General features: G+C 38.6%; 1 protein-coding gene across 3 annotated transcripts in view; it reads left to right on the forward strand.

The window, feature by feature from the left end:
• mink1 (misshapen-like kinase 1) overlaps window positions 1-12588 on the forward strand; it is a 42679-nt gene that overhangs the window by 14235 nt on the left and 15856 nt on the right. For all 3 annotated transcript variants that reach the window (XM_084731026.1, XM_084731028.1, XM_084731027.1), the window contains exons 8-14: window positions 878-956; window positions 3565-3740; window positions 3875-3944; window positions 4036-4246; window positions 8620-8727; window positions 9279-9365; window positions 12065-12241. In XM_084731026.1, coding sequence (XP_084587152.1) covers window positions 878-956; window positions 3565-3740; window positions 3875-3944; window positions 4036-4246; window positions 8620-8727; window positions 9279-9365; window positions 12065-12241 — 908 coding nt within the window. The remainder of the gene's footprint in view (window positions 1-877; window positions 957-3564; window positions 3741-3874; window positions 3945-4035; window positions 4247-8619; window positions 8728-9278; window positions 9366-12064; window positions 12242-12588) is intronic.

Genomic DNA, 12588 nt, shown 5'->3' on the forward strand with positions numbered 1-12588 from the left:
CTCACACTCTGTGCTGGTAGATACTGTCCATACCTCTGTTGTTTGTTCACCTAAGGTGCATGAATACTTGAAGAAGACAAAGAGCTGTCAGTACAGTGAATAAAATATAAATTGAACACACAGTTTTTGGATTGTCTGTACAATTGATCAGTCTTAACAAATAGAGCAGTCCACTCCAGGTATTTAGTAAAGCACTAAATGGATAGCAGTATATAACTTGTTGTACTTGATCATTTCCACTGACAGGATGTTGACAAAACTGGCAACATCTTGTCAGTGGGTGATCTAGTCCTATATTTAATGAAAATAAACCATGCAAGCCTGCAGAATGAAGACTATTTTTTTTCTGAAACATTATGACCATATATATTACATGTTAACATGCATGTTATATGACGCATCATCATATGAAGCATATCAGTATAACTGTGATCCCTCTGTTTTAATATGGCACCTAAAATGCTGAAAGGAAATTTCCTTCTTGTCTTTGTCTGTCTCAGTCACGTTGCATATGTCCAAAAGACTGCGTTACAAAAGCCTATTTACTGTGAAAGTTTAAAACTAACCAGTCAGGTTTAGCTACCTACCTACGCTGTGAACACAATGACTCACAGGCCTTGCTCTTACATTCAATGTAACAATAAGCCTGGGGCACCAGGAAATATTGGATAACAGCAGCTATAACCATGTTTGAGGATACAAAGAATATGTGTAATGGTGGATAGTATTACAGACTACCATGTGTGGGAATATGACATTTTGTCTAACATGAAATTTATTTTGATGTGCCTTTTTCTTCTTTGTACCGTAGCTTAAAGCATGGGAAGGAGGATTTAATAATGGCCAACAACTCTCACCATCTCCTTTTTTTCTGTAGCCTTGTGTGACATGCACCCAATGAGAGCCCTCTTCCTGATTCCCAGGAACCCCCCTCCGAAACTTAAATCCAAAAAATGGTGAGTTATAAACCATCCTGCTGTTTTCCTGAGTTCCAAGACTTATTTACATTAATCATTGACACCTAACAGGCTCCCTTCACATGATGTTAAATATGTGTAAAAGCCTCACAACTGTAAAAAATGTCTCCAAAGGCAAGTTGAAGAAGTCCAAACATTATTAAATTGTTACAACATACATATCTACTCTGAAAATCACTGTCTATACATCAAAAGGGAGGAATTAATGTTTTTAATTTTTGGTTTCATGCAGGGATTGTATGAGTGCTGGAAAGCTTTAAAAACTTTTCATGTATTTTTTTTCAAGGTTTAACAAGTTCTTGGATTTTGGATAAAGTGCATGAAAATGCTTGAAATTGTAATTGAATTACTTTGGTAACAAATCCCTACTGGACTGAATAGTTTGTTTTTTAGATAAGTAGGATACTGGCTCAGCCAGATTGTATAGGATCCCAAGTCTTTTTACAGACAGGTGACGTGTATTGAAGCATGAAACTTTTTTGTGTTTTCATTTAATTTGTCACCCTTCCATGGAATGCTATCATGAAACCTAATTTTGGTTGTTTATAGCACAATAACATGTGATTTAATGTGATCAAGAGGTGAAATAATCATTTTGAGTATTCATATATAAATATGTAATTTATCATGACTATTACATGCTGCAAAAGTGTGAACCTTTGTTTTGCATTAATTTGAGAGAATACCTTATTTTGATACAACCAATCACATCTTCCACATCATCAATCACATCATCTACAAAGCAGTGCCGTCAGCTGTCTATCAGAGGCAGAGCAGACGGTCACACTGTGCCAGACAGCAGCCTGCTACACAACTCAAAAGCCACTCAGTCTGAACAAGAACCCACAGTATCTGTCCTTCTTAGTCTCCTTCTTATCTAACCCACAAACATGTACACACACCTTGTCCTGCACATTAGCATGCTGAAAGAGCCAACAAACATTTACTAGGGAAAAGTGCATGGTTATGGTCACTTTGCAGGTTAGCTAGCTCATTAGCTCCTCAGCCACAGCTCATTAAGCAGCGTGTAAGCATACCTGCAAAGGTCACTTCAGTCTGGGTAGATGCTGGTGTGGTCCTTATTCTTCATTACCATTAACAACATCCTGGCTGCACATGACATGTAGGCTACAGAGCAAGTTTCCTTATTTTGTCTCTTGTTTCCTACGGTGTGGCACAGGCACTCAGGCAGCCTGCCAGCTGCTGTCAATCAAGCACAGACAGCGATATGCCCCTTCAGCTGCCAGAGACAAAAAGAACATTTCTTATATTTCCCTAAATAATTTTTTAAATAATAAAAAGAATGATTAACAATACATTTAAAAACATGTTGATGAGACTGTGCAGTACATTACGTAGTAAATAAATTCTGTTCCACTCTTATTACTGATCAAATTACATGGAAATATTTGTATGTAGTGTATCAAACAAACAATTGAAGATTATGTCTTTGTATTTAGGTAACATAAGTTTCTTAATAATTACTTAGCCAAATCCACCAAATAAATGTGATGTACCCAAATGTGAAAAATCAGGTCATGACAGGAAAGCACATTTACATGCACCACAGTAACGTGCTTACTCTGTTTACTTGATGTTTGAGAAAACAGGTTACTGCAGAGAAACCAAAACCAGGTTAAGTGCATATAAACACATTTAATAAGAACAGCACTGAATGGAAAGAATGCTGCTACCAGAAGCAATACAGAATTGCAGGAAAATTTGTTATTTCTTTAAGCAGATGTTTTGCTTCAGGTTACTTTGAGTGCATTTGTCCCTTGATTGAGAAAGACATTTGTATTAGCCCAGGTCCCTTAAAAGTGTGAGAGGTCACATGCTTTGTCCCAGTATTGAGACAAATATATGATTGTAAGCAAGACAAAAAGCTGTAGGCGTTTGTTCTAATTTGTCATATTCCTTCTCCTACCCTCTATGTTTGCTCCTATTACTTTTCCTGCTACTCGTTAATTGACCCACTTAGTGGAGTTTATGGTCCCACTGGATTCAGAATGCATGTCTTTCACAATGTTTTTGTAATTCTAATCACAAAGAAGGTCTCAGTCAGTATTGGTGTGACTCAAAACAAACAATTATGCCAATACAAAAACATAAGTACAGTAAGGGTTATATACACAATAACATGGGATCAACAACCTTATTGACCTTCTACAGGCAGTATTCATTGCATGGTTGTTGTGCATTAAATTGTATTTTATAATGAACATGTTATGCTCACATATCAGTTTAAGTTTCAGAGAAATTGAGTGAGAAGAAGTAAATAATTGTTAGTTAAGTAATTTTTCAGATTGTTAATGTACTGTTCACTCTGTTTACAGGATGATAACATCTCTTTAAAGGCTTTAGTTTGCACTTTCCTTTTTTCCTCACACACACAAACGATTCCTCTCCAGAAAATGCTGGAGATATTAAAGGGGCTAAAGACAGACCTTGCACCACTTGAATCTCTCTGATTATGTTGGATCAGGATTCTGGGCAGAAACAGCCCAGCTGCCAACTGTTTCATGCCTCCTCACCCTCCCTCTTTCCCTCGCTGATTTGTTATCCTCCAACCCCCCCTTCATCCCAGGTCCAAGAAATTCATTGACTTTATAGAGGGCTGTCTCGTGAAGACATATCCCAGCCGACCATCCACAGAGCAGCTGCTCAAGCACTCCTTCATCAGAGACCAGCCCACTGAGCGCCAGGTCCGAATCCAGCTCAAAGACCATATTGACCGTACACGAAAGAAAAGAGGAGAGAAAGGTTAGCCAATGAGATAGAAAGGGCCAAAATTGGCTCTAATGATCATGGACGGTTATCAGCAGTATACTGTAGTTTAGTATGCCCCAATGTTTTTCCATGTAATGTTGACTTCTTTTTACTCTGTTTTCTTATAGAAGAGACAGAATATGAGTACAGTGGAAGTGATGAGGAGGATGAAAATCGAGGAGATGACCGAGAGTCAAGGTAATTGCTGTTTATCACCTTTGTCCAAGTAGTATGAATCCCTGACCCGTGTTCTCTGTGGAAATGACTGTCCCCAAAATTTGATTATCAGTTCGATCCTTAATGTGCCCGGCGAGTCCACCCTGAGGCGAGACTTCCAGCGTCTGCAGCAGGAGAACAAAGAGCGCTCGGAGGCTCACAAGAGGCAGCAGGCCCAACTGGCTGCTCAGCGCAGGGACCCTGAGGAACACAAGAGGCAACTGTTGCATGACCGTCAGAAACGCATTGAAGAGCAGAAGGAACAGCGTCGCCGACTTGAAGAGGTAAGAATCAACAAGGAATTTATACTCTTTAAAGGAATTTGACATCATGAAAAATATATTTATTCTCTTTCTTTCTTAGAGTTAGGTTGAGGTTTGAGTGATACTGTTCTTATATATACTAAATATGAATGTAGCATACCGTTATCTTAGCTTAGCTTAGCTTACCTTAGCTTAGCTTACCTTAGCATGAAGACTGTCTGGCTCTCTCCAAAGCTAAAAAAAAAATACTCCCCCAATGCCTGTAAAACTTTTGCCCTAACTTTTTTTTGGCAACCACTGGGCCCAGAGAGAAACCATCACAACATATAATTCTCCCTAAAAATACACTTGATATTTTCATACATCTGTTTATGTATGAACTAGTCAATGGATTAGTTGGCTTTAGAGGTGCTTGTAGGCATAGTTCATTAAACTTTGTAGGTGACCAAGATAACTCTTTCCCCCTGCTTTCAGGCTAAGCTAAGCTAAGCTAATTATTTCCAGGCTCTACCTTCATTCTTAATGCACAGCCATGAGACTTGTGTCAGTCTTTTCTCCCAACTCAAAAAGTTGGGGAAAAAGTATATTTCTCAAAATATCAAGCTAATCGTGTAAGAAAATCCAGAACATTTTTTGTTGCTTTCATCATGACTTTCTTTCTGTCTTGTGGTTACTTCAAGGTTTTTCACACTTAAAATTTTAGTATTTACCAAGATTATTGCAGTGCTGCTCCCAGGATTAAGTGTGTCTTGTTATGTACTTACGTTATGGACTTTGAAATGAAATATGACCCAGGCAAGTCTACCAACTTCAGAGAATGAAAACATAATCATTGGGTGTGTGTAATTTAGGAACATACATTCACAGCAATGTAGATACTACATTTACCCCACTTTTCTCATAGCTTATCATCCTGATCCATCTTTGTGTTGAGTGGTGTTGGTTTTGACTCATTGTAATGCATTTATAAAAAAAACAAACGTAACCAGTCTTTGTCAGAGACAGAACAACGGTGTCCTGGATACTAATACATTATGCAACACGACAGTATATCTTTAATTCAGAGACTGTAAAGCAAGCAACTAAAAACATCCTGTTCCTTGTCTGTAATGTGCCTGCTCTCGTCCTATTCTTCAGCCACTTAACTACTTGCTGTAGCCCTTTTATTTATCAGGTCTCCAATCTTCAGGTCAGTAGGTGGTTTGTCACTGCTTGCTTTGGTCATAAGTGAACAGCATTTATGATTTGCCTTGTATTGTGAGCCCTACTAAATGTTGTTATGCAATACCCCGAATGTATAAAGTAAATTATATGTAATAAAGTAAAACGGCATGTAAGAATAGCAACGTTTGAAAAGCTAGATTTTAAAAATCCAGCGTCTTGCAACACAAGTATGAATTATTAATTCTGCAAACATATTCCTTAAGTGGGATGGTATTGTAGCCCACAGTGAGAAGTTTTGTGAGTATGAAGTTTGTAAAATGCATGGAAACTGTGAAAAGGTATTTTCACCCTTAAGGAGTATGGAGATTAGTCAGTTGTATTAGTGGCTCAAGATTTAGAGTTTCTCTACACTAATCTGCCTGTTAAGAGGCTGTGAACCAGCCCTTGAGGCTGCATGTGGTAATTTAACTCATGTGAAGCATAGGAACTATATGCATGCTATTTTTTTTTTCAAGCTATGTCTATTTTTAAGGCTTTCAGTCTAGCCCTAAGAAAGCCAGCCAACAAAATAGTTGTGTTGAAGCTAGAAAAAAAAAAAAGAGTATGACCAAGAAATGACAGATACAAATCCTATGTCTTTCAAATTTAAAAAGTACTTACAGAGACTTGTAAAATATAACTTTAAGAATTCATTGTAATTTTTATTTTACATTTCATCACCTTCACCCATAAAGTTTCTACCCAAAACATGTTGATTTGTAGAGTGTAATTCTGTTGACAGTGTATGCACACCATTGTATGAAATAAAACAATACTAATTCCTCTGACTTAAGTGATTAAAATGCTTGTACAGTACAAGTATTGTAGCAGATAACATAATGGGCTCTATTTTCCACCTGGCACAAAGCATCCACGTTGTGTAAGTAGCAAATGTGCTTGCGCCCCTCTGTGTGCCCATGGGTGTGTTGGTCTTATAATGAGGTGTGGTCAGGTGCATTGCTGGTGCCTTGCTATCTTGAGGCAACAGAAATCGATTGCACCGTTGACCAACAAAAACCTGGTCTAAAGTCAGTAGTGCAGTAATTTCCTGCTATTAGAAGGATGCATTATTCAGACAATAAGATGCACCTACATTGGTGGGTTCATAACGTGTGTACAATCTGCTTCTAAGATACTGCAGCTAATCTATGGTCATAAAAATTAACATTCTGATTAATAGCAACAGATTGCAGGTGGATGACATAGGATGAAGCTGTGTGTGCGTAAGAGAGAGCCACAATGGGCATAATCTTTTTTTTTTTTTAAGATTTTTTTGGGGCTTTTGCCTTTATTTGGATAGGTACAGCTGAAGATATGACAGGAGGGAGGGTAGAGAGAGGGGGAATGACATGCAGCAAATGGGCCACAGGTGGGAATCGAGCCAGTGACCGCTGCAGAGGTACAACAGCCTCAGTACATGGAGCGAATGCTCTACCAACTGAGCTATGCGAGCACCCCCCATTCATAATCTTAAAATAAAACTATAATAAGGCCTGGCTGTAACCTGGAGGACTGAAGAGAAAATGTAAAATAGATTTAATGAATATTTAATAGTCAGTGTTTTATTATGAACATCCAATTTAATTTTTACAAGAAAAGTTGCAAAAATGTTGAATGGTGAGTGCTGTCAATTATAGTTCTTAGAAAGACTAAAAATCAGAATCAGTCAAAAGTGGAATCGGCAGGTCAGACCCTAAAAAAAAAAAAATTGGTCAAGAAAATTGAAATCGATGCATCTCTAGTGCAAAGTTCTGCCTTTCAGTCTGTAGCTATTAGCCCTTGCTAGCAGTTAGTTTAGTGATTGGCTGGTATAGTGAGATGATCATGTTCATTAATGTATCATGTCACCACGTGCATCAAACAAATATCAGAAACTTCATAAACATGCCACTCAGTGATTATATTGTGATTTGTTGTTGGCTGACTGATAGAGGACTAAAGAGCAAATATTGCTATTAAGGTACAGGAGAACAAAATGAAATGAAGATTTCATGTTTATGCTGTGATCTAATTGCTAGGGTGAGGTAACGCTTTAATCCAGGGGTTCTTAAAGTTTTGATGACTAAGGGCCAATTTAGGGAGCAGGAAAACCAGGAGCTTGTTGATTTAAGATTTGTCTGACAAAGGCATTGATTCCTTGAATTCAGGCAAATCACTTCATCTGTCCCCTGAAGTCTGACAAAGTAAAAGTTGATACATTTTTCCTGGAACCACATTTTATCTCCAACCATACAGTGTTTTTTTCCGAGGTGGAGGAGTTTTCTACTGAAATACAGCACTAGTATTGAAGACGAAATATAATTCTTGCAACACTAGCAAGGTTGTCAGTTGTCAGTCTTAACCCGAGAGTGGCTTGTAGGGGTGGCACAGTTTGACATGCTTGCTAAGTATTGTATTAAATGTAGGTGTTGAAAATGAAAGTATCAAAATGAAATGATTAAAATATAATGCATGCATTTCATGTCATGTTTGGGGGGCACACAAAATGTCTCTTAGGGCCATACTTTGAGAACCCCTGCTTTTAAACATGCTTCTCAGACATTATATAAATAAAGGTTGTGTCCTTTGCTGAAGACAAACTGTACCTATGTAACTCAGCTCATTGTTGGGCTGACAAAGTGTCAGCAGCTGTGAAATGGTTGAGTGGTTATTTGGGATTCAAATGAGACACACATACTTACACTGATATTGTTATCATTCTCGTAAGCTTTGTGCAGTATTGGTAAGCTATTTTACTGCAGCAGGACTGAACTCCCCTAATATACCTCCACCTCCTCCTCTATCTTTTCTGGCTCTTCTGTTCAACTGCAAAGTGCCAACAACAATTGAGTGAGCTCAAAAGAGCTCAGTCTTTTGTCACTACCAAATAAACCTTGTTGTTTCAGTGTCCTATAAAAGCACAGTTTAAAAACTGGTCCATGCCAAAAGTGAATAATTGTGGTCAGTTTTAATCAAAGCTGCACACTCGGAAGGTGATTAGGATGCAATAGGTATGTGTGTGCTTGTGAGAATGACTCACAGCCTCTATTCTCTGCCCTGCACTCCCGCTCCCTTCATTTCTTTTTTCCCCAGCTCTTTTTACAAAAACAAAGGAAGGGTTTGCCTATAAGCAGGCTATCCATTATGAATTCCCCTGTGCAAACATAGCCTCTATACTCATTTCTCTTTTTCCTGTCACCCTTCTCTCCCAGCAACAGAGAAAAGAGCGAGAGATGGTGAGGCAGCAAGAAAAAGGTCCCCATCGGAGGCTCGACGATATGAGACGGGAGGAAGATAGAAGGTTGGCTGAGAGGGAGCAGGTAACCAACCACAGGAGACATGGGGCTGCAAACAGCCAATGAGTACAGAGTGTGGGTGTGTCCACCGGCAACACTATGCAAGTTGCTCTGGTGGTGAAATTCCACGGGTAGGTTGCCATAGCAGCAAGGGTCTAAATTAGTGTATTTATTCAGAGATGAGTTTTCTGTGGGTGAGCTCTCTGCGTCTCTTATGCTCTGTTTCCAGTCTACCCTCAGTAACACAAGAGTCTGGCATCATAACACCATCACCTTGTTGTGCCAAATTCTGTTTTTATATGTTAGTATGGTACCTTACTGCACCCACAATGCACTGCTGCTGTTTTGATGAAGTTTGTCTCTTTCACCCTCTAAACAGTAATGGTGCATGATTTGTCTGAAATTCGGTATTAGAGTTGTTGATTTTTATCATGGCAACACCTAGTCTTGGTTGTTTACTGGAATGACATTACATAACTGTTATCTGCCTTTATCATCTACCCCTCCCCCATATACTTTCATTTCCTGTTTCCCACCTTAATATCCCTCATTCCTGTCTTCTTTCTTTTCCTCAGGAGTTTATCAGACATAAGTTAGAAGAAGAGCAGCGGCAGTTAGAAATCCTGCAGCAGCAGTTGCTTCAGGAGCAAGCACTGCTTATGGTAACTAGTCCTCACTACTCCTTTACCATGTCTTATTTTGACTGCAGAGGTTATGATCGGTTATAATACCTCCTCAGTAAAGGAAATACTGTGTGTGTCCTCACAACAATGTGGCTCCTGTTTTTGTCAAAACAAAACACTGCAGTGTTACATGTCTGCTTGTGTTTGGGCTCGATGCCTTTAGGTGGAGTAAAAAGCAGCTGAGATGAATACTTTAACAATCAGATACTAACATTTCTACTTGTATTTGTAAGAAAGTAAAGCAGATTCAGGTTCTAGACATGCAGCCCTTGAACATTTTTTTTAATGTGGGTGCATCTCCCATAGTATTGCATGTCTTGAAAAGGCACTGCCCTAGATTTTTGGGGCAGTTTTGGGCATATTTCACTGTATTCTATCTTGCTTACAATGAAGGGAAGAATTTTCACACTCCAGACATCTTTGCTAAAGCAAGCTCCTGTGGTGCAAAGGAGTTGCTCTCATTCGGATTGAGCCAAAGCATAAGCTATTAGTTCCTGTTAGTTGGTGGGGAAAGATCCAGGTTCTCACTACTGTATGCTTCACTGTATGCTTTATACTTCAGGCAATTCAATAAGTTCACAAAACCCTAGGACCTCATCACAGAAATTTAAGCATAGTAATATACATATTACAGAAACCATCCTAAGAATTTCCTAAGTTAGGATGGCAAAGAGCCTGTCCTGAATTCAAAGTATCTCCAAAAAATGTCAGTGTCACTGTTGGTAGGTCTGTATGGCAATGACAATGAAGATGGGGAACAACATGAACACCGAAATACATATAAATATATATACAACACTTAAAATGTCCCTGGCCATGTAATTGTGGGTATTTATCAACTGCTAAGGTAATTAATTTTGAATTCAGTCAACATGCTACATCTGTTTAAACCTTCATCCTGAGCTGAGACACCTTACCAACCCAAAACATCAGTATTTTAGGTCCTGAGAATGAGACTCAACAATCAACAATCAACTATCTTCCTGGTGCATTTATGAACAGCTCGGATAAATCCCACCGATTCTACCTTTAATAATGCAGGCATTTCTCATCCTGTCATGAGTCTGGGTTTGTCCCCTGCTAGTCCAGTCTTTTCATAGCCAACAAACTACTAGTTCACCAGTCACCAAAACAGTAAGAGAGAGTGTTTTTTTAATCAATCAAATTACACCTACAGTGGTGCGCTTCTCTGATTGGTTTGAATGGTGTTCACACCAAAAATGAACCACACTTGAAATCAAGGTGGACCAGAGAGTGGTTGTTTAGTCCGCGTTGGAATTTGAAACCAGAATTCGTTCAGCTGGACTAAACAAGGCTAGTGTGAGCCTGCCTTAATGCACCTGCCTGTAATGAACTCCATTCCTCTCCTGTTATTTTAATCAAATATGTTAATGCAAACTGCAAACATTTCCTGCAGTTGGTTCACAGTAAGAGCCTTCATGTAGTGCCTTTCATTAGATGTAATGAAGGTTGTAACTGGCAATACGTGAACCAAGCTGAGCTAAAAATCTAATGAAATCTAACAAAAGGCATGAGTGAAAAGGAACTGTATGATGGCTTTAATGGGTAGCTTCAGGACCTGTGTAGTCAGCTACATTTCATTGCAGACAAATGATCAAAATCTATATTCAGATGTTTTCTGGTGCTATTGTTTGTCAGGGAATAAATACATTTCAAAACAATAAGGCTCGTAAAGTATGAACAGGAGTATAGAAGTTCAACCAAAAAAAGAATTTGGTTTGGTTTTTTGTTTTGCTTTATTGGAATTATGCTTTAGTTAATATCAGCATTTTATGACCTCATTTTTACATGAAAAAATATATAAATTCTCAAATCACTGGTCTGGCCTCAAATAAAGTGACAATCAAAGCTTTGGAACACTTTTTCTCCAATACTGAATTTATCCAAGTTATACAGTAGTAGTGCCTCTGTCAGGGTCACAACGGCAGCAGTTCTGGAAGCCTGTATCTCCTTTTCCACAGGAGCTTACTCAGTCAGTTTCTTTCTGAAAAATCAAAAACCGAGACCATGTGGGCCATATGTGAGCATCATAATGAAAATTTACTTGGAAATCTAGTGCTTTGCTTTGTGGCCCATAGCAATTTACAGTTTTAAGCAGTAAGTAGAACAAAGAAGGAGAAATGACAAGTATTTAACTTTTTGGAAATATAATCTCTGCTGTTGTAAAAAGCAGCATGAATTTGAGTCCCCATTTGAGTGACTCATGGATGAAACTCTTTTTCTTATTCTGTAATTTACTGTTTCCTGTTGAACACAGTGGCCATCAAACGGCTGGGAGACTTGTGCTTACAGCTCACAATGAAAACCCAATAAGTCAACTGATTCACTTTTACACTGTCTCTTTAATATACAGTACAAAAAGGTTTAGCTACAGACACAATCAATATTCTTTTGATGTGGGTTGGTAATTGACTGCTGTACTAAAAATACAGTACACTAGTACACTAGAGATGCTAAAATCTGCCCAAAACATTTATTATCTTAGTGGATGAATTCAATTTTGGTTAAAGCTAAATATGCAAATCTCTGTCTGTAGTCCCAGTGAATGCAGACTTGCTGTTTTTAAATGTGCTGGTTTGGTTATGACCTGACCTGACCTGTCTGTTGTCCAATCTGAGGCAAGCAACGGCTTGACTGCAGTGTGTTTCTTTGCTCAGGAGTATAAGCGCAAGCAGCTGGAGGAGCAGCGTCAGTCAGAGCGGCTGCAGAGACAGCTGCAGCAGGAGCATGCCTACCTGGTGTCTCTGCAGCAACAGCAGCAAGAAAAGAAGCCCCAGCTCTACCACTACAACAAAAACCTGGAGCCCAATAACAAACCTACTTGGGCTCGAGAGGTACCAATTTGAAGTACAACAACTTTATGTAAAACAAATGAAAACATAAATTTTGACTTGAATTCAATTGAAAGACAAGATATCTAATATTAAAACTGCTAAACTGCTGACAGGTACATACAGGTTTTGGAGCAAGATTTTTGGTACTAAACTGGCTCTCCTGCACTGTTGAGCACCTGAAGTCAAATATCATGCAAGAATGAGAAGGAATTTCTCTTTCAAAACTTAAACATCTACTCAAGTTCCAAATGCTTACTGAGAAAAAAAGAAAAGAAAAAAAGGTGATGTATCACAGTGCTAAACATGCTTCTCTCTCAACTTTTTATGTTGCAGGCATCAAATAAAGT

Source organism: Lutjanus erythropterus, chromosome 11 (genome assembly GCF_056507025.1).
Source record: "Lutjanus erythropterus isolate fLutEry1 chromosome 11, fLutEry1.hap2, whole genome shotgun sequence".
Lineage (NCBI taxonomy): Eukaryota > Metazoa > Chordata > Actinopteri > Lutjaniformes > Lutjanidae > Lutjanus > Lutjanus erythropterus.